Source organism: Mercurialis annua, linkage group LG4 (genome assembly GCF_937616625.2).
Source record: "Mercurialis annua linkage group LG4, ddMerAnnu1.2, whole genome shotgun sequence".
Taxonomy (NCBI): Eukaryota; Viridiplantae; Streptophyta; class Magnoliopsida; order Malpighiales; family Euphorbiaceae; genus Mercurialis; species Mercurialis annua.
The window spans coordinates 20,644,550-20,665,298 of NC_065573.1; the positions used below are offsets into that span (position 1 = coordinate 20,644,550).

The window sequence follows — 20,749 nt, forward strand, 5'->3', positions numbered from 1 at the left end:
TAATGGTTAACTACATCGTCACAGCCCGTTTATGATGAGTTGATGAATTTCTTGTTTTGCTGGATTTTTTTGTTTTCTCAAATGCTTGTTGTTTTCATTTTTTTAATCATTTTATTTGTTTGGTTTACCTTTTGCCGTTTATGGCATATAATTCAAATTATCAGTTACTATAATTAAGGATTATTAAAAATTCTTAAATATTAATTGTTATATATTTATGCTTTGAGATTTTGTAGGAAATTTTGATTCTTTTAACCACTTCCTTCCTTTTTTATAGTTGACAGTAATCCTTAAATATCATAAAGTTATTTGTGCAATTTGGAAACTTAAAAAATATGTCATCAACTTTTTTTTGGTTAATAGTAAAAATCTAATTTAGTATAGTCATATAGCGTACTTATTTAAAGAAGCCTTTTTAAAAAGTCCATCATAGACCTATGACCCAAAAATGAATAAAAGCCCATAGCCCAACTCGTCGAAAGCATAAAGTATATACAATTTCAAATGAACAAAGGATCACTTTACCCCCCGAACTTGGCGCAAAGTATCAAAAATGTCCAAATTAGCAAAACCGGATCACTTTTACCCCGAACTTGTCAAAACCGGCTCAAAAAACCCCTTACGCTGATGTGGCACCTTAATTGGAGAGTGAGTTTTATAAATTAATAATTTATTCTAATTAAATTCTAATTAACCAAAATTAAACTCTTAATTAATTCAGGGACTTTTTCGAACTTTTTCAAAATAAAAAAAAATTAATTTTCTGATGTCTCCCCCTCGCCGGTTCTGGGTTCGCCTCTGGCGAACCCATCTCTGTCTGGGTTCGCCTGAGGCGAACCCATCTCTGTCTGGGTTCGCCTGAGGCGAACCCATCTGGGCTCGCCTGAGGCGAACCCATCTGGGCTCGCCTGAGGCGAACCCATCTGGGCTCGCCTGAGGCGAACCCATCTGAGTTCGCCTTTGGCGAACCCAGATGCAAACGCATCTGGGTTCGCCAAAGGCGAACCCAGACAGAGATGGGTTCGCCTGAGGCGAACCCAGATGCGTTTGCATCTGGGTTCGCCTCAGGCGAACCCGTTTGTGTCTACGAACAAGCTCAGGCGAGGACTCCTCCTCGCCTGAGCTTGATGAACAGACTCTGTTCATCAAAAGATGAACCGACTCTGTTCATCTTTTGATGAACAGATTTGTTCATCAAACTGATGAACATTTTTGTTCATCAGTTTGATGAACAAAAAATAGACCCATGGGTCTGTTCATACAGACCCATGGGTCTGTTTATGATTAAAAAAAAATAAAAAAAATTAAATTTTTTTTTGTTAAAGTTTTAATATTTTTGTTAAAAAATTAATATGGGAGTTAATTGGTCATATATATAAAATTTAGGGGTCAATTTGTTATATAAAGTTTTAAAATTAAAAGGATTAAATTGTATTTTTTTAATTTATTAGGTATTAATTTATATTGTGAAATAAATATTAGGACTATTTTAAACCTTTTTACCACTAAAAAACCACCCTATAAAACAAAACCACTATTAAAACCGGAGAGTGTATCTCACTCTCTGAGGTGAGAGTGGGGAGGGGGCTTTTTGTACTAAATTTAACAAGTTCAGGGTAAAAGTGATCCTGTTTTGCTAATTTGGACGTTTTTGATACTTTGCGCCAAGTTCGGGGGGTAAAGTGATCCTTTGTTCAATTTCAAATTCTTCTGTTTCACATTTGTAGTATTCCATGAATGAAGAAGAAGAAGAAGTGAGCCTGGGAATTTGCTTCCCTCCAAAAACATTGCAGCATCAGCAATGTCGCTTCTTCAATTTCATCTCAAACCTTCTCATCACCCTCTCTCTTTTAATTCAAATCCCCAAAGAAAATCCCCAAATCCCATTACCATAAACCTCCCTTCAAAAACCCTACTCAAACCCTCAAACGCCACCAATTCCAAACTCCCTTCTCTTCTCACTTCTTTTTCCACATCGCAAAACCCTAATCACAATCAACCCAATCAACAAATACCCAACACATTCCACTCTCTTTCATCAATCAAACCCTATATTCTCTCCCAATACAACCCTATTCTCCTCGGTTGGCTCTGTAGTCTCGTTTCAGCTCTCTGTTTGTCCCAGATTGTCCCTAGAATCGGAAAATTCTCCGCGAATGTCGGAAAAACGGATGCTTCTGGATTGACAAATGAAGGGGTTGTTCTTGCTGCTCTTTTTTTAGCTAAACTGATTGCTACTTACGGGCAGCATTCACTTTTATGGGAAGCGGCTCTTAATGCCGGTTATGAGATTAGAGTTCATGTTTTCGAAAGGGTTTTGAAGAGGGAATTAGGTTTTTTTGAAGGTGGAACTGGGATTTCTAGTGGTGATATTGCTTATAGAATTACTGCTGAAGCTGCTGATGTTTCTGATACCGTTTACGCCCTTCTCAATGTGAGTTCATTTAAATCATGTTATAAACTACTACTATGTTTAAATTCAAATGCATATTGAGCTATATGATAGTTTTAGCTAAAGATGCAATTAATAATGGTTGGGTTTAGGCTTTGGCTTTGGCTTTGGCTTGATTTATTAATTATATGTTTAATGTCTATGACAGACCATTGTGCCCAGTGCTCTACAACTGTCAGCTATGGCATCACGAATGTTGGCTATCAGCCCTGTCCTTTCCTTGATTTCAGCCATGGTAAGGAGGGAATTCGTTTGCTAGGATTTATCTTTGTCTATAGGTCATACTATGCTGTCGAAGTCTTAAATTTCGTCTGCTTGCTGTAGGTCATACCATGTATGGCTTTAGCTATTGCATGTCTGGGTGAAAAGCTTCGTAAGATATCTAAAAAGTCTCATCTTAGCATCGCAAGTCTATCAGCCTATCTCAACGAGGTAAGTTCTTAAACCATTTCTTGACTTAAAATCGTTGATTGGTTTGGTTCCTTAATAGCTTAACTTATATAATTTGTTCAATTAAGTTCCAGTTGCAATTTCTTTTGCCTCATCTACCTCTATGTTATTTTATCCTGTATCCTATTGGAGTCAAAAGTTTTCCATGTACACCTCCAACAGATAAATATACTACGCACCTGCAGTACATGTTAGCAAGCACCTATGCGTTTCACGTTAACACCTACCAGTGTTTCATTTCTCAGTAGCTTGTATGTCTGTCTTTCATTTATGCTGTTCTTTTGCAGGTCCTCCCAGCCATTCTTTTTGTCAAAGCAAACAATGCAGAGTTGAGTGAGACTGCCAGATTCCAAAAGCTTGCTCATGCTGATTTAACTGAACATTTTAAAAAGAAGAACATGAAAGTGCTCATCCCCCAGATCACGCAGATAGTCTATTTTGGAGCATTATTTATGCTTTGTTGTGGGTCACTGGTGATTTCATGTGGCTGTTTTGATGGCTGTAGCATGATTTCATTTGTTACTTCTTTGGTTTTCTTAGTTGAGCCAATTCAGGTATTGATAAGATAAATCTCTTAGAAAAAGGAATTTTTTTGTCTCTTCTTGTAAAGCTTTTTCTTGATTTCCAAATGCCTGTATATTTATTCTAATTTTCATATAAGATGCCTACAGATTTTTGCTAATTATTGGTCACATCACATTTAGTAATCATTCTAAATCTGAAGAATTCTGCAGGATGTTGGGAAAGCATACAATGAGTGGAAGCAAGGAGAACCAGCTATTGAACGGTTGTTTGATTTGACCAGGTTAACATCTAAGGTAATTTAATGCTTTGGCAAACTTTAGTGATCCTCTGAAATGAAGTTCAGATATGGGCTTCCTGAAATGCAGTCATCATCATGGAATCGGTAGAAGATGTAGTTTTGTCATAGTTACATAATTACTCACATATATATGTGTCACTTGATCTCAAATGAACTCATTCCTGATTATAGGTGATTGAGAAACTGGAGGCTGTTCATTTGGACCATGTTACTGGAGATGTCAAATTTTGCGATATCTCATTTAGGTATGGAGAAAGTAGGCCTTCAGTTTTGAACAAAGTGAACCTTCATATTAAAGCTGGGGAGACAGTAGCTCTTGTTGGGCCGTCTGGAGGAGGAAAGACAACCCTTATTAAATTGCTTCTTCGTCTTTATGATCCGTCGTCTGGTGAGCCGTCTGAAACATCCTCAATTAAATGGGCCAATTTATTATTTGGTGTTTGGTATTTAAATTTGTCCTCTTAAAAGTAGAGATTGTTCTGATCCTCCCACATCAACAGGTTGCATACTTCTTGACAACCAAAATATTGAAAACATGCGGTTGGACAGTTTGAGGAGGCACGTTGGCTTAGTTTCTCAAGATACAGTGAGTAACTTTTCCTTAATCTTTCGTCAGAGAACAAAAATAGCAGAGCTTTGATGCATGGATTTGAGTTTAAGATGATTTAGCATCAATGTGCCAAATCAAATGAAATTTGACTTTTTTTCAAAAAGTTCAAGTAGGAATTGGTAGACATTATTTCATATTTGATAAGTTACATGTACAAATAAATAAAAAATTATGGTGTGGATACTTTTACGATCAGATTAAGTTATCTGATCCTGCTGGTTCTATGATGATGCTTTGAATTATGTTTAAATGGTTCGCAAATGATAATTTATTTGTGATGCAGACTCTTTTTTCAGGAACAATTGCTGAAAACATTGGATATAGGGATCTAATGACGGGAATAGACATGGAGAAGGTTGAAATGGCAGCAAAAACTGCCAATGCTGATGAGTTTATTAGAATGCTTCCAAAAGGGTACAAAACAAATATCGGACCAAGGGGCTCAAGTTTAAGTGGAGGGCAAAAGCAAAGGTCAATCTTTTCATCCAAACTCTCGATTCTTTCTGCAGTCTATATGTGAATTTAAAGTAAGCATATACCTAAATAAGACATCTGATTCATAACATCCATTTGCTGGACTTAATTTATTTTCTCACCGTCTTTTGCGTTAAGACACTAACAGATACTTGTGCTTCTGCTTATTTCATTACCCAGATTAGCTATTGCTAGAGCACTGTATCAAGATTCTTCTATATTGATTTTGGATGAAGCAACTTCTGCTCTAGATAGCAGGTCTGAATTATTGGTGAGGCAAGCTTTGCAGCGGTTAATGGAAAATCATACTGTAAGGATTTTTGTCCATTCCTTTTGTTTTTGCTTGGTACTTTTTCGACTCCACCTATGCTGCACGGAAACTTGTCGTTTCCTACGTTCCATTTTTATTTTCGAAAATGCTTTTGAAATATCAAAACTTCATATTTATAATCTATTCTTGTAAATTGATAAATTTCTCCATTTAGCGTTTTCGTTTCCGTGCAACATAGTTGTGGAGGACTAGATGCAACAAGCAATCTTGAACATGTACATTTTACTCTGTTTTTATGTGAATAGGTGATTATCATTGCTCACCGTCTGGAAACAGTTTTGATGGCGAACCGAGTATTCACTCTCGAGAATGGAAAACTCGAGGAGCTGAATCGCTCGAACCTTATGAATGGCCATAGAAATTCCATGTCAGCGAGTGGAATTGTGATTTGAGGGCATGGCAGCTATGTGCTGGATACACTCCGGCAGTACAGACGACATAGATAGATAGATATATAGGCATTAACTTACAGTTACAGCTTACTCAACTTCTGTTTTACCATTTCTATCTGTTTTTTTTTCTGTATTATAAATATAAGCATGTTTATAACCCTAGATCAAACCCTCCATTTGAGGATTGCCAGTAAGATTTATGATAGTTATGTATTTGTTTTGTCTTATAAATGAGTTAAATTAAAATCAACTCATATTCCGATTTTTTCATATAAACCAGGCGAAATACACTTGATAATTGTATCATCAAAATACTTTTAAATCGCGAGTTATATCACTTATGTGTTAAATTTTTATCGGTTAAATGTAAGCCATAATACCTTATGTATGTTCACAACGGATTTTTTTTAATCTTTCTAATTTTTTTTATATTAAATACATCAATTCATGAGAATATAAATAATTAACCTTTAAGATTCTTAAATGAAATTGTAGAATATAATTTGTAGATAATTTTATAATCATATCCATAAAAATTATTAATATAGTAAAATTAGTAAGTGTTTATAAACAGAAATTAATTAATATGATAAAGATAAACAAATTAATTTCGCAAATATGCAGTGTTTTCTGAAAAAATTATGTAAAACAAAATAAATAAATTTAAAAATCAAAAGTCAATGGTTTTATAATTTAAATTCTCCTGAAAATGCGACCAAAAAATAAAAAAATAAAACCCGCGCGCTTCCTTTCCAATTTTCCCGCCATTTGTTGTTTTAGCGCCTTTTTATTGTTTTCTAAAATATAAATACCAAAGCAAACACTAAACATTTCTGATTTATCGAATCAATTTCTCTCTACAACTACGCTTTCAGGTATAAAATTAATATTACGTTTTAATTACTCTGTTTAATTTGGTAAAAATGGATTTGATTTTTGTTATTATGTTAGCATCTAGCAATTGCACTCTACCTGTTTGATAATATGCTTCAATTAGGGTTTTGAGTTTTCGTTTTTTGTGTGAATTAGAATGGATACATCGCAACCTGCAATTTTTGTTAACGGAGCTTTACTACCGATGCATGTAAGAAAGAGGGTCCGAACAGTGGTTCAAATTATCGGATCTGATCGAGTTGGTGTTACTGGGAAATCGAGCGATGATCATCAGATTACGATCAAAGGCAACCCACCACCTTCTCTTACTAATTTTGTTGAGGTTATTGGCATTGCTGATACTGATAAGTCTATTCAACCTGAAATTTGGACCAGTTTTGGTGACACCTTTGGTAATAATACTGACCTTTTCACATTTATTGGATAAATCTGATTTTGGTTTATAGTTTATGTTTAAATTAATTTATCCCTTGTTTGGATTTAATCATTTAAATGAATGTAATTGAACTCCTGCGAATCATATCATATTTTGCATGGTTTTATGTTTCTTTAAATTGTTTGTTTTTTCATTGGTCAAAGAATTGAATTTTGGCAACTATGAGTATCTTAAGCATCAGAATATTGGTTAAATAGAATTTTAGTTACATGCTTTGCAGTAGTTGTAGACTTGCCAAGGAGTATTAGAAGTCTTTACAGCTTTCCGCGGCAACTTAAGTACTTAATCTGCCTAATTGAAAAGTTTAGCAAAACCTAAACAACATATGTTCAATTATACCCCGTGTTACTGCTTATCCAGCAATAAGTAGTTTATTCAATTATTTTCTTTGTTTCTGTGCAAATTTTGATTTTAGTATGCCATTTTTATGATGGTGGCGGGAACTAACATTACATTTGAACCACTTTAGAGGATGGATTATTGAATTTTTATTGGTTGATGCCGTTGCGATATCTCTGTTGGTTTAGGGTTGCCTGCATGTTAAGATTTATCTATTTCTGGGGTATAATTCGTCTATGGTTCTGATGCTTCTATGGTTCTCTTAATGCTGGCAGATACTTCTTCCTACAACCAGCTTTGTCAGCTTGCGAACGGTGAATATCGGTCCTTGTTCCTCTGAGCACCGAGGTGTAGCTGCAGTGAATCTTTTAGCTGTTTTTGGTCCTTGATGTAACTATTTAGTAGAAGTTGACATTTTTATTCTCGTTAACAACATTTGATATGTCCTATCTTCAGTGAAAATTGAGTATCATTATTTAGCACTAAGTCTGCTAGTGTGAAAGTTGAACCTTACAGCTGAACATTTGCACTTCATATAACAGTTTATAGTACTTTTTATAATCTAGTATCATGAAAATGGAAATGTTAAATCAGGAAATGAGAAATTGTAAATCAACATTTTGTCAAAGAAAAATTATATCTACACTGTATGAGTTCAGAAGCGTTTTTGAAAATGCAAATAAAATGCCAAAATGTAAAATTTAAGAAGGTTTCATCTTTCATGTAACATGGATGAACATGTTGCAAACCTGTATCCAACTCTGCATCAAATCCAACAAAAAGTAGCAAGCACGAAACTTAAACAACTAAGCATTGAACAAATAACTATAACTATCTAATTTGTCCAATCGAGCCGTAAGCTTCATCGAAGTTTATCACTTGATGCCAAATTAATGAGCTATGCCTCAAAGCTTATTATCTCCAAAAGAGGCAAACGCTTTCCGAGCATCAGTTTCTTTCGTTCATTATAGACCAACTACTGATTACAGGAACATGAATAAGTGTAAATTTGCATACATGCTCAAATAGAATTCATTCACTCATTAATGAGTGGAACAGAGATTGGTAAATTAATCAGCTACTCAAATTCCCAATTAGTAATTCCCAAATTCCAACAATTAAAATTTTGTATCCGAATTTACAAAAGACTTACTTCAGAGAAAAATAGAGGGTTAAAGATTCAGGTTCCACCCTACTACTCTTCACAGCCTCCTGACAAGCAAAAAAACGAAGTCGGGGTAATTGCCAAATAATCATTTCTATGATTTCTAATACTGTTTACGCTGCACATTATGTTCGGAGGCAGAGAGAAGAAATCACAAACATGGTATGTACTCCAGTTCCTCTAGTTTGACAAACAAAATTACCTGAAAATCATAAATTTTATTCACTGTTAGTATAACCCAATATTTTAAAAGGATTAAACTTGATAGAGTGAAAATGAATGCACAAACCTTCTGTACAAAGTATTCAAGTCTTCTCTCAGCCCTTCACTCGCGAAGAACATATCATCACATTCGCTTACATCAATAGTTCTCATTTCAAAGTTTTGGTCTCCAGAGTGTTCATTCCACTCGAACCACATTTTCGAAATCAACTCCTTCCTTGAACAAGTGAGGTAGTCATCCAGCTCAGGAGAATCGGCAGCCACCAATCTGTATGCATATACTTTCTTCTTTTGGCCTGGCCGGAATGCACGCCCAATTGCCTGACGGCTTACTGACGGGTTAAGATGAACATCCAATATTAAAATACGAGATGCACCTACCAAAGATATGCCTTCACCGCAGGCTTTGATTGATCCGAAAAAGACTTTAGCACTTGGGGAGCAATTAAACTGTTCCATGCACAATTCTCTTTGCTCCGTGCTCGAGTCACCTGTGATCATAAAGAGTTCATTTCCAAGACTCCAACCATATATCTTTGCAGATAATCTCTCCAAAAGCTTCAGAGGTAAGATATACTGACTGAAAACCAGAAGCTTCTCACCAGCAGAGTCACATAGTCGGAGTAAATTGAGAAAAAACTTAGTTTTCACTCCCTCCCTCATATCCAGATTTTCTAACATAGCATCTATCTTCTTAGCATCAATATTTGAACCTTTTTCTCCTGCTGCAAAACAATTTGCTGAAAAGGTTTTAAGATGTGGGTGCATATACACGACACTTCCTAATGAAATTCTCTTGAACTTGTCCAATTTCCTCAACTTCTGAACTTCTTCTTTCTGTGTAGCACTGAGATTGAGTACAACCGTGAAATCAACAAGCCCTGGAAGCTCATCCAGGAAATCTCCTTTATAATAATGGAGGACCTTGCTAGTCATCTCACGGAGATCTTGTATCACAGCCTTTTTTCTTCTGAAGTCTTCATCTTTTTGCAGCGTGTACTCTACCGAGTCAAAAAAAGCAGAATCGGCACCATATTTTAAATGTTTCCTCGCTTTTGATATATCCACCCTGCTCATAATGCGAGTAACAATCATTCTTGAATCTTTTAACTTCAGAAACTGTGGACGAACAAGATTCAATACATTGAAAACCTCCTTCACATGATTTTGATACAAGGTTCCCGAAAGTATCACTTTCCGAGGGGTTTGGATTTTTGAAAGGGATTGAAGTACATCAGTTTCCTCATTTCTAGGAGTGTGACCTTCATCCATAATAAGAATACTGGGGACCTTTAGCAGTATATCTTGACACTCCGATGTCACCTTGCTGTTATTGTGTTCACAAACTATAACAGATAACTGTGTATAACCCAAAAACAAGATGCTCTTTTCTTTCACCCATCTCTTCAACACATCTAACTGCTGAGAGCGATTTTCCGCCTTAGAACTGTAAAAATCAAGAAGAGGAATGTTCTCCACTTGCCAAATCTGAAATTCCTTCTTCCAAGTAGCCAAGATTCCTTTAGGCAGCACCACCAATGGTCTGGCATTGGGATACTTAGCTAAAAAACTCTGTATAAAACTTATAATCATGAATGTCTTCCCGGAACCAGGAGCATGGGCCAAGATGCAACCCCCCGGTTTATCAGCCACGAGATTGCTGCAAAGAAAATTAAAGCCCTCTACTTGGTGGGCTTTCATTTCCTTCCTATGTCTTGGATGAGCAAAAATTTCAGTCACCATTAAATGGGAAGATTGAGTTCCAACTGCAAGTACATCAATTGACTCTTTGCCACTGGTATTTTTAGCCTCAGAAGCATATGTTCTAGTACTCCTCTTCTGGAATATGACAAAATAAAGGAAAGGCAATGACAAGATGCCCCAAAGAAAATGTATTAACAAAAATATTTAGATGTCACAACATGTGTACCTTGGAATATTGAATATCAATTATGGTATCAATACTTCTCTGAATGACTCCACAAATGCGACAAACATAGCCAAGATCATCTTTCAAGATAAATGAATGATCACACTCCTCATCTTCTATGTGCTCATCAGAAGCAAAAACCACAGCAGAGTCCTAGCAAAAGAAAATTCAGACTGAGCTAACTATTCAAGGAAATATGACATAGGTGAAAAAGTTTGCCATCTAAGTTGAAGTTTCCAGTTCTAAGCAAAGTAGTGAACCATTACATACTAGAACCAGTTAGGAAAGCATAACCACAAAGGGCTGTGTGTTTGGAAGCAATTTAACAAATGCTCTAGGATATAATCATTTACGACATGAATGAGCTATAGTATAGCTGCTATACAGAAAAAGACTCAGATGTGTGGCTACAGGACTACATATTTTTGTATTATTTCAAACAAAAAATGCCAACAAAATACCTTGGTACACTCCAATGCAAACGCCATCTCCTTCCAAATATCATCTAAACCATCATCTTCAACACTTGTTGTGGCTATATCGTCTTCCATATCGAGAAACGTACTTTCATCCACCTGGGAACCCAAAAAAATATATGTTGAAGCTTTGTCCTTTTTGCTTTCTGTATCTTGAATATCATCCTCTTTATCAAATTCAGTCAAGGTGTCATCTTCAACATCAGTTTCGTGACTATCTTGTTTTATTGCAGTATGATTTTCGCTGCCAGCATATGCACATTCGCCAACCTGGATATTGCATTTATCAATTGACTCCTCAACAACATCTCTCGAATCTTCAACCTTTTTGCTGTCAGCATTTTGAATATCACCCTCAACATTAAATTTGGTCGCACCACCATCTTGAGCATCAATTTGACAAGTATCTTCTTTTTCCACCATGCCATTGTCCAACCCAACAACTGCTCTTTCATCTAACTGATTAGTGCATTTCATAGGCAAAGTCCCAAGAGCATCCCTTGAGGCTCGTGTGTCATTGTCAGTTTCATTTTCTGCGAAAGCAGCATCTTCAACATCATTTTGATGATTTTCTTCTTTTGCGGATGAATCATTTACCATTCTTGCAAATGGAGTTAAATCTACTAGAGTATTGCATTTACCAAGCAAATCTCCAGACACATCCATTGAATCTTTGATCTTTTCAGTGTCCCCAATTTTAACATCAGCTTCAATGCCAAAGTATGGACTTGCATCCACCTGGATCTTGCATTCAGAAAATGAAGACCCAGAAATATCCTTTGAAACTTTAACTATTTCACTGTTGTTCACTCTAATGTCATTCTTGGAATCAATATTTCCGCTTTCGTCAACTTGGACAAAACAATTAGAAGGAAAGCTTCTAGCTTCATCATCCGGAGCTTTTACCTCTCGGCAGTCTATTTCCTGAATATCATTATCACACTAATCAATTTGCAATTTGCACATGGCTCCTAGGCATCTGTATCCAGCTCAACTTTTACATCTGAACTCATTATGTAATTATGTATGGGAGTTGCATAGGTTTTAATACTACAAAACAATTGGAAAGAGAACTTACAGTCAAATCCTTCAATTGAACCTTGTTGGCAGGTCGTTTATATTCAGTGTCTTCTTCATCCGAATCGAGGATTATTACTGGTACAACAGCAGCTGTAACATGACCTTGATATTGGTCATCAATTGGAACTTTAACCTCTTGACAATCCTTCACCTAAAAATAGTCATCACACTAATCAATCAGAATGTCAAACTAATTGAGTGATTTTAATCTGACCTCTTTACTTTCGCTCCATAAGTTTCAATATTACTGTGCGCAAAATAATAGAAAAGTAAACTTACAGCTGAATCCTTCATTCGACATTTCTCAGCAGGTTCACTCAAGGCCTCCTTGGAAGGAAGGTGCGAATGATTCTGATATCCACTGTCTTCCTCTTCTTCATCGGAATCAATGATTACCAAAGGTGTATCAGCAGCCATAACATGACCTTGAAAATGGTCGTCCAAATTGATGACATCAAATTGTGGCACACTGGTTATCTTAAATTTCTCCGGTCTCTTCTTTTCAACGTCTAACTTTAGAGAAGGAATTGGTGAATGCAGTCTAGAAGAAAGTTTTTGCAGACTTGACTTCTTTAGAGCTTGAAGATATTCTATGTCCTTTGTTACACTACCAAACTCCCTCTTGTCAAATCCATGCAGAAATTCACTGATAGCAGATGCCTCAGGTGTTCTTTGTAGCTTCTTTGCAAGAGGGTAATAAGAATTTGTAGAAGAGGCTGTGGTACAATCATCATCTCCTTTATTAAGAACATTCTTCCTCTTGTTTCCATGGGAATTAAACTCTGTTTCCAGTATGAAGATTATGAAGAAAAAAAAATGATTAGTTGATAGAGTTGAAAACTAATAGAGACAACTAACAATACAAATATGCCAAATAATTTAACTGAATACTTCTTAAACGACATGTAAGACACAATGTGAAAACATGCATTTCCTTAGAAAGAGTAAATTTAGCATGAATAAGAAGTTTTAACAACAAAATCTGGAAAATGTTGCAACAAAGCAAAAAAAATGGTAAATCAGATATAAAGAAATCATTTCATGTTGCTTATTTACACACATAATTCTGGTCATTTATGCAAAATTTCTTTGAAAGACTTGCATAAGTGAAATCTAGTCATCTGTGCCCTTAACACATCTCCTTAATAACCATTGAAAACAAAAAGATAAAATAGAAAACCTGAATCTGTTGATTTCCTCATAATCCAAACATAGACTAATGTTGCATTTGGTTCAAATAAATTCTACAAAACTTTATGAAATCATTTGTAAATAAATATATCTAAATTTTCTTTACTTCTAAGTTCATTTACTAGCTCTCTTTAAGTATGGAATTAATCATATTTAAGTCAAATGAATAAAGGGGTAAGAAAAATTTCCCAGGAAAAATGATCACTCTCTTACTTCACTTTTAAAGTTGCATTATGATAGGATGAACACCAAATGGACACAGAATTTCTATATACATACTCCAACCAGAACAAAGTTTGCCATTTATATCAAAAGTTCAAATAAAAATATTACACCAAGCAAATACTTTAATCCCTTATATAGCCAAAACTTTGGGACTTCCAAAAAGCAAAACTAAAAATAATATTAAAAGAATAAGCACTGAATATACTTTCACAGAAGAAGAATAAAACAAATGATAAACAATAAAGAATCAAACTTTTTGGTCATATAAAGACAAAGAACTAACATCAAAAACTGGGTACATGCAAATGAAACCATACACTACACACACGTTGAAACACCATTAATGAACTTGAAGTAAAAAAAAAATCAAAACTTTAATTTTCAAACAAGTTTAATGATCTATAAGAAACCCACTTCAGAAATACAAAATCTGAAAATGGGCTCTGATTGAAAAGGGAAAATGAAGAGACATACTTAAGTTGGCAGGAAATGGTGAGCTGCAAGAATCAGTTTGGTGAGGCTCCATGTTCAGTGATAATGGAGAAGATACTTAAAAATTTGAGAATGCTACTCAACAAACATACTACTGCTTCAAAGTTCAAACCTTTCTTTTTTAGTCTTGTTTTTCTTAACAAGTCTAAAAACTTTAAAATGCCTGAAATTGGAAATACACTATTCGGGTGCTTTTTTTTTTCACTTACATTAAAGTAACTTTTATCATTTAAGTCAATGGAAAAAATTAATTAGATTATTGAATATAAGTCAAGTTCCATAAATATTAAAACTGCAATGATAAAAAAAAAAAAAAGACTTAGTTGCTTTAAAACTTACTATGAATTTAAGTGTGTTTTATAATTTTAATACGAATTTTCAATTTTCACAATTTAACTTATAAATTATGATTTGTTTGCAATTTGAAATACTCAATAAATTTCTGATAATTGTTTTTGATGCGGCTACCGGAATATATATTGTTTTGTGTCCTCATAAACAATTTTTTTAATAAAAAGTTGTTTGATATTTTAAATTATAAAAATTTAAAAGATGGTGTTTGATATTATAAAAATTAAAAATTCGTATTAAATTTATAAAAATTGCTAAAATCCATAATTTTTAAATCTATTAAACCTATAAAAATTGAGAAATATAAAATCTTAAAAATAAAGGTTTACAATATGAAAGTCATGGAAAGTGTAAATACTTAGATTTTCGTGTTTAGCTTTTGCCAAATGCCATTTTTAGAGCTGTTTATCCAAATAGTCAAGATTTGTTAACAATTTACTTGTATACATAAAATTGACATTCTAAACTGTACACGATAGAGGTGGCCACGGTTCATTATCCGGTGGTTCCAGTTCGGAACCGCCACGGTGGTTCAAGAAAAAGTAGAACCGGCTTGAAATTATCTAAGAGACGGTTTTATAACGGTTTAGAACCGAACGGTTCCGGTTCCGGTTTAGGACGGTTTAAAAAAAATATTAAAAATAAAAATAAAATTTAATTACTAAAATATAATTTAACAATAAAATAACTCACGGAGATAGTAGTATAAAAAAAATTTCCTTTTTGAAAATAAAATATTGACAAAAAATTTAATTAAAACAAATATAATATATATTTTATTGCAAAAATACATATTATATATATATACATATATTATATATACATATTATATATATACATATATTATCTATACATAATATATATATATATACATATATTATATATAATATATATTTTTTATTAACGGGTTCGATCATTAAACCGCCGGTTAAGACCCAGAACCGCTGGTTCACAGTTCAACAAATTTGGAACCGGTCCGAAACCGCCCTTTCTACAGTTCAGGGCCGGTTTTAATCCGGTTCCGGATTTAACCGGTTCCGGGCCGATTCACGGGCTGATCCGGCCCATGGCCAGCTCTAGTACACGGAATCTTTTTTTACTTTTATATTATTCCTATGTATATAACCCTAATGATTAAAATATCATAATTTCAATTATTTTTTCTCTCCTCTTTTATTTTCTCTTCTTTCTCCCTCAAAAATGAGATTTCGCATTCCATCTTCGATTCCTTGCTCCCTATTTTTTTTCATGGTTGCCGCCCTTTAATAAGTCTTAGTGTTGCTTTTCTATCGCCTTTATCAGCACTGCGCCGCCGCTGTTCTTTTGTCTCCATACTTCTTTTTTCATATCTGAATTGGAATTCATTATCAGAAAGAAAAATAGATATCATTAGTTTTTTACAATTTTAAGAAGTTTGTTAAAAGCATATGATTATATTTCGAGATAAAAAGATTTATCGTTTTTTTTTTCTTTCCAAAGTTAGAATCATTGATGAAGATTAAATTACAACAAGTGAAAATCATATAACAAAAGTCATATATATGATCTTTCTAATTTTGAGATAATAAATAATAAGCAACAATTCAAATACAAGTTATAAAAAATCGAAAAAAATAGAGAAAAACCTAAACTTGAGTCCCGAAACTTAAACACAACGATTCGTTGAGCGGGTGTTTGATGATTTTTTTTTTTCCGATTTACCCGTCGATCTGCTTGATCCGTTGAAGTCTATTATTTCCGATCTCCATCTTCATTTAGATCCTAAAGAGATAGATTCACAACCTCACCATTTTTTAGATCAACAAGAATTTGGATCTAAAGCTCAAACAAACACTAAATGTTATTGAGGATCTAAAAAATATAAACAAATGAGGATATAAAAGACCTTACTATTTTTTCAAAGATGAACAAAATAAACACCCAAATCAAAACTAAAATTTTAACAAGAATTTATTGAAAGCAATAGTAGATCTATAATAATAAGTATTATGGGCGGAGAGAAGATGATTTTCCGGCTAGCCGGAAAGATTTTCTTCTCCCACTCTTAAACAAGTGAAGAAGATGAGAGTTTTTTTTAGAGAGAAGGGAGAGAAAAATTTTAGAGAGAGAAGAGTCTGAACCACTAGGGTTCCATCGTTCTTCTTCTTCTTTGTATCTACACTTTTTTTTGTTAATTGTTTTTAAATAACAATGATTTTTTACCATTAAACATGTATAAAGATTATCTTTGAAAAATATAATTCTACTTTTTATGTCTATAAAATAATTTTGTGATTTTATAGAATTAAATGTTATTTCTGCATTTTTACTGTGTTTCGTTGTATTTCTGCATTTTTTTCTATAGCACGATTTCATGATGATGGTTGATTGCCGAAATTTTGTAATGTTACAGTATTATTGATTTTATGTTGACTTTATGTTGATATTTGTATTGATAATCAGTTGATATTTGCAATTAAGATAATATTGTCCGTGAAATAAACTAAATAAAATAAAAATTCAAGACTAGCTAATGATATGTTAGCATTGGAAAAGAAGACAAATAATGATGTTTAATTATTATAAAGTTACAATGTTGATATTGTGTTGATTTTCAGTTGATATTTTGTTGATTTTAGCATTGGTGAAGAAGACAATAATGATATTGAATTATTGTAATGTCAAAATGTTGATCTTGTGTTGATATTATGTTGATATTTAGTTGATTTTAACATTAACAAAAAAGACTATATTATATGTGAAATAAAATAAAAAAAACTAAAATTAAATTGAAACAATGTTGAAAAAAATAAAAATTAAGTAAAAAAATATTGAAAAATTTAAATTAGTTAGTTTATTATATATTGTTGATTCTTTTATTGATTTTATGTTGATATTAAAACTGACGAAAAACGTTAACAATAGAAAAAAGTCGAAATTTAAAAAAAGTGAAAAAAAAAATTAAATGTGTGGTGAATATTAAGTGCATGAATATAATGGTGAATAAAATTAAATGATGAAAGAAAATATTAGAAAATGAGAGTTAATATAAAAAATAATGTTTTTTAAAAAAAAGTATCAAAAAAATGGTATGAAATGTAAAAATTTAAAAAAAATAGTAAAATAATAAATACTAGAGGAAAAATAGTATTTCATGTAAAAAACTCCTTTTTTTAAGGATATCCAAATGTGAAGATTAAATACTTTATTTTTTTGTTTAGCCCATGAAAACTGCCATTTACAAATGAATAAACTTTCACAATTGTACACTTTGAGAGAACTGTATTTTTTTTAGGGATTGAGATTCTCTCAAATTTATTTTGAACTTGAAGAGGTTATATTCACGATCTACACCGTTCGTTATAAAATAGACGGCGTAGATCAAAAAAGTATAATTTTAATCAAATTATTATACACCGTTCATATGCAAGTCGGACAGGAAGTGGTCTTTCCAGTGGCGGACGGGTGAGTAACGCGTAAGAACATGCCTTTGGGAGGGGAACAACAGCTGGAAATGGATGCTACTACCCCGCAGGCTGAGGAGCAAAAGGAGGAATCCGCCCGAGGAGGGGCTCACAACTGATTAGCTAGTTGGTGAGGCAATCGCTTGATAAGGCGATGATCAGTAGTTGGTCCGAGAGGATGATCAACCACATTGGGACTGAGACACAGCCCAGACTCCTACGGGTGGCAGCAGTGGAGAATTTTTCGCAATGAGCAAAAGCCTGACGGAGCAATTCCGCGTGGAGATAGGAGGCTTACGGGTCGTGAACTTCTTTTCCCAGAGAAGAAGCAATGACAGTATCTGAAGAATAAGCATCAACTACCTCTGTGCCAGCAGCCGCAGTAATACAGAGGATGCAAACGTTATTCGGAATGATTGGCGTAAAGCGCCTGTATGTCGTCAAATCCCAGGATCAACCCTGGATAGACGTTGAAAACTGTCAAGTTAGGATGTAGATCGTGAACATGACCTCCTGCTCAAGTTCATTTAAACTTGAGAAAATCTCAATCCTTCTTTTAGTTATTAATTCGAAACTATTATGTTTAACTGTATTACCAAAAGTATAATTGATCTTTATTATATGACATTATATTTTAAAAACATAAAAAATATAGGTTAATTTCATATAAAATTACTATCTTTACACATTTTTTTTTATTTTAATCATGTTTTTTAAAAAGTGTCAAATAAAATCACAAACTTTCATTTTCTTTACAAATCTATCACTGATGTGAAAATTTGATGTACCTTTGTTAACTCGACAACCGGAATCAACAAGAAAAGAGTAAGAAGAATGTCTTTTTTGTGTTAATTCGGGCATTAGTCAAATTAAAGCATTTATTTAGGAGGGAAAAAACACCGAATTTTTTTATCGGTGATAGATTTGTAAAAAAATGAAAGATGGTGTTTTTATTTCACACTTTTTAAAGAACGTGATTAAAATGAAAAAATGTGAAAAGGTGGTGATTTTTATGGAATTAACCTATTTAAACGGATTTTTGAACGATGTATCAATTTAAGAAAAAATGATAGTTCGTATATGAAAATGACAATTTTTGAATGGCATGTTTAAAATGAAAAAAATATGTAAAGTTTATATATTTTTATGACATCAATCATTTTCTTATTTAAAAATGTACGCTTGCTTATCATCATTTTTTAATTTATGGAACTCTTTGCTTAATATCTAGTTTGAAAGTAAAGAAAAATGGACTAATGAAAATGTCACAGAAATTATTAACAGTTCGAGATTGAGAATCGAAATCAGAATAAAAAGAATAATAATGAAAATGATTGTTTTCGTATGTTATTTAGTTCAGTAAATTAGTGTACAAATAGGAAGGGTAGATATTTGCAAAATAAAAAAGTTGTATAGAAAGTGTATTTTTATTTATTTAAAATAATTTTGAAAAAGATAATTTTGAAATAATTTTTTTAGTCATATTTTTTTTAAAAAAATTCAAATAAATTTGTGAAATTTTTTAATAGTTAAATTTTGATTTATGAAAATGAAAATTTCATTCAGCGGGAGGATGGATCGAAGGGGTAATTATTTTTCCATTACCTAGTCAGTTTTGAGAAAATAAACACTAATAATGAGAATCAACCATTTTTATTCTTCCTTATTTTTTGACGAATCAAATGGCCTTTTATTTCTTTTGGTATTTACTTTATTTATCTTTTTTGTAGTTTTTAGGAGGGATTAATTAACAAAATGACCAACTTTTCATTAATTTGAACATATACCATGTTTTTTTTGAAATAAAAAGTTCTATTAATCAAAAGCTGATTGATCAGCCAGTACATAGAATTTGATAATCGGAGGGACATGCCCCAACCAATTAGATAAACTAAAATAGTCATATGCTACCACATGAGATTTTCTATCGTAATTAAAACAACATATATGCATCTCAATTAAGCTAAAGTAGTCATGTGCTATCAAACTGATAATATTACAAAGCAAAGAGTTGTTGTTGAAGGCATCCATTACAACCTTTGAAATAAAGGGAATTAGATTAACTTCGTTTGCCATGATAATACTAACTTTAATCGCACGACTGCTACAGCTAGCAGCTATAACTTCATCGTTAAAGTCCCTAATCACATCTTTTGTGACAAATCTTTTCTCTTGAACATTAAAGACATCATCTATACCAACGAAAAATATACCGATATTTGGTGAAATCCGTCGTAAGATGGTGGCTCTAATTGTTTTAGAGATCCAAATCGCTTGCATCGCAAAAAACAATTTCATCTCCAACGATCAAAAAAACTATTCTTAATTTTGATTAGAACAGATCTAATAAAATTAAGATACTAAGGTAGAAAATAATTTCTAAATCTAGACCAAAATTGGCCAAGAAAGAAACTTTATTCAAAATTAAAGACAAAAACTATAAAAAAAGGCTAAAAAAACTGAATTTAAGAGATTGGGGAGATGATTTTTGGCCAAGAATGGCCAAAAACCACCTCCCAAATGAACAAAAAAGAAAAACTTATTAGGGTTTGAGAGGTTTCTCAAAAGAGAGAGCATATACCATGTGTTTTATAGTCAAATTATTGTTTTGCTTATTATAAGAGTTTTAGAATACTTATTTTATGAGAAAAATATTGATAAATTTTCGATAATAATGTAGAAGATATTGTTTTTACATTATAGTATTATTTTATATTGTCTTTTTTAAACACTGCATATGAATTTATATAAAAAAACCTAGAGATTTGAAATTTTTAGATGTTCTAAATTTTGGTTGCAGCACCAAGATCGAATGTCCTAAAAAATGTAAGTGATTAGATTTTTTCTTCTTCACAATTATAAATAATTTACATATCATATTTAATTTTGTAATTTTTATATATAGCTATTTCTCAAAAGAATTTCAAAGATGATACATCATATGTCTTATTTTAAAAAAATCATTGTCATTTT

The 20,749-nt window shown here is 32.9% G+C and overlaps 3 protein-coding genes across 4 annotated transcripts; 2 read left to right on the forward strand and 1 right to left on the reverse strand.

Annotated features, from left to right (window-relative positions):
• The first annotated feature begins 1,709 nt into the window (after window positions 1–1,709).
• Window positions 1,710–5,786, forward strand: LOC126679293 (ABC transporter B family member 29, chloroplastic). Of its 2 annotated transcripts, XM_050374290.2 has the most exons (10): window positions 1,712–2,434; window positions 2,601–2,687; window positions 2,777–2,884; window positions 3,190–3,456; window positions 3,637–3,720; window positions 3,897–4,113; window positions 4,226–4,311; window positions 4,619–4,806; window positions 4,990–5,119; window positions 5,386–5,786. In XM_050374290.2, exons 1-10 carry the CDS (start codon window positions 1,802–1,804, stop codon window positions 5,530–5,532), a joined length of 1,947 nt encoding a protein of 648 aa, XP_050230247.1. In that variant the 5' UTR covers window positions 1,712–1,801; the 3' UTR covers window positions 5,533–5,786. The 2 variants fall into 2 exon arrangements, with proteins under 2 accessions (XP_050230248.1, XP_050230247.1); XM_050374291.2 differs by lacking the exon at window positions 5,386–5,786 and having other exon boundaries at window positions 1,710–2,434; window positions 4,619–4,862; window positions 4,990–5,080.
• A 495-nt stretch (window positions 5,787–6,281) lies between these two features.
• On the forward strand, window positions 6,282–7,687 carry LOC126676633 (replication protein A 14 kDa subunit B-like). Its single transcript, XM_050370868.2, has 3 exons — window positions 6,282–6,407; window positions 6,562–6,818; window positions 7,477–7,687. The coding sequence occupies exons 2-3, from the start codon at window positions 6,563–6,565 to the stop codon at window positions 7,539–7,541; spliced, it is 321 nt and encodes a 106-aa protein (XP_050226825.1). The 5' UTR covers window positions 6,282–6,407; window position 6,562; the 3' UTR covers window positions 7,542–7,687.
• A 406-nt stretch (window positions 7,688–8,093) lies between these two features.
• On the reverse strand, window positions 8,094–14,133 carry LOC126676206 (protein CHROMATIN REMODELING 35-like). Its single transcript, XM_050370359.2, has 7 exons — window positions 13,965–14,133; window positions 12,354–12,856; window positions 12,073–12,225; window positions 10,980–11,918; window positions 10,519–10,671; window positions 8,656–10,427; window positions 8,094–8,568 (listed from the first exon to the last, which is right to left on the reverse strand). Exons 1-7 carry the CDS (start codon window positions 14,014–14,016, stop codon window positions 8,565–8,567), a joined length of 3,576 nt encoding a protein of 1,191 aa, XP_050226316.1. The 5' UTR covers window positions 14,017–14,133; the 3' UTR covers window positions 8,094–8,564.
• Window positions 14,134–20,749: the final 6,616 nt, after the last annotated feature.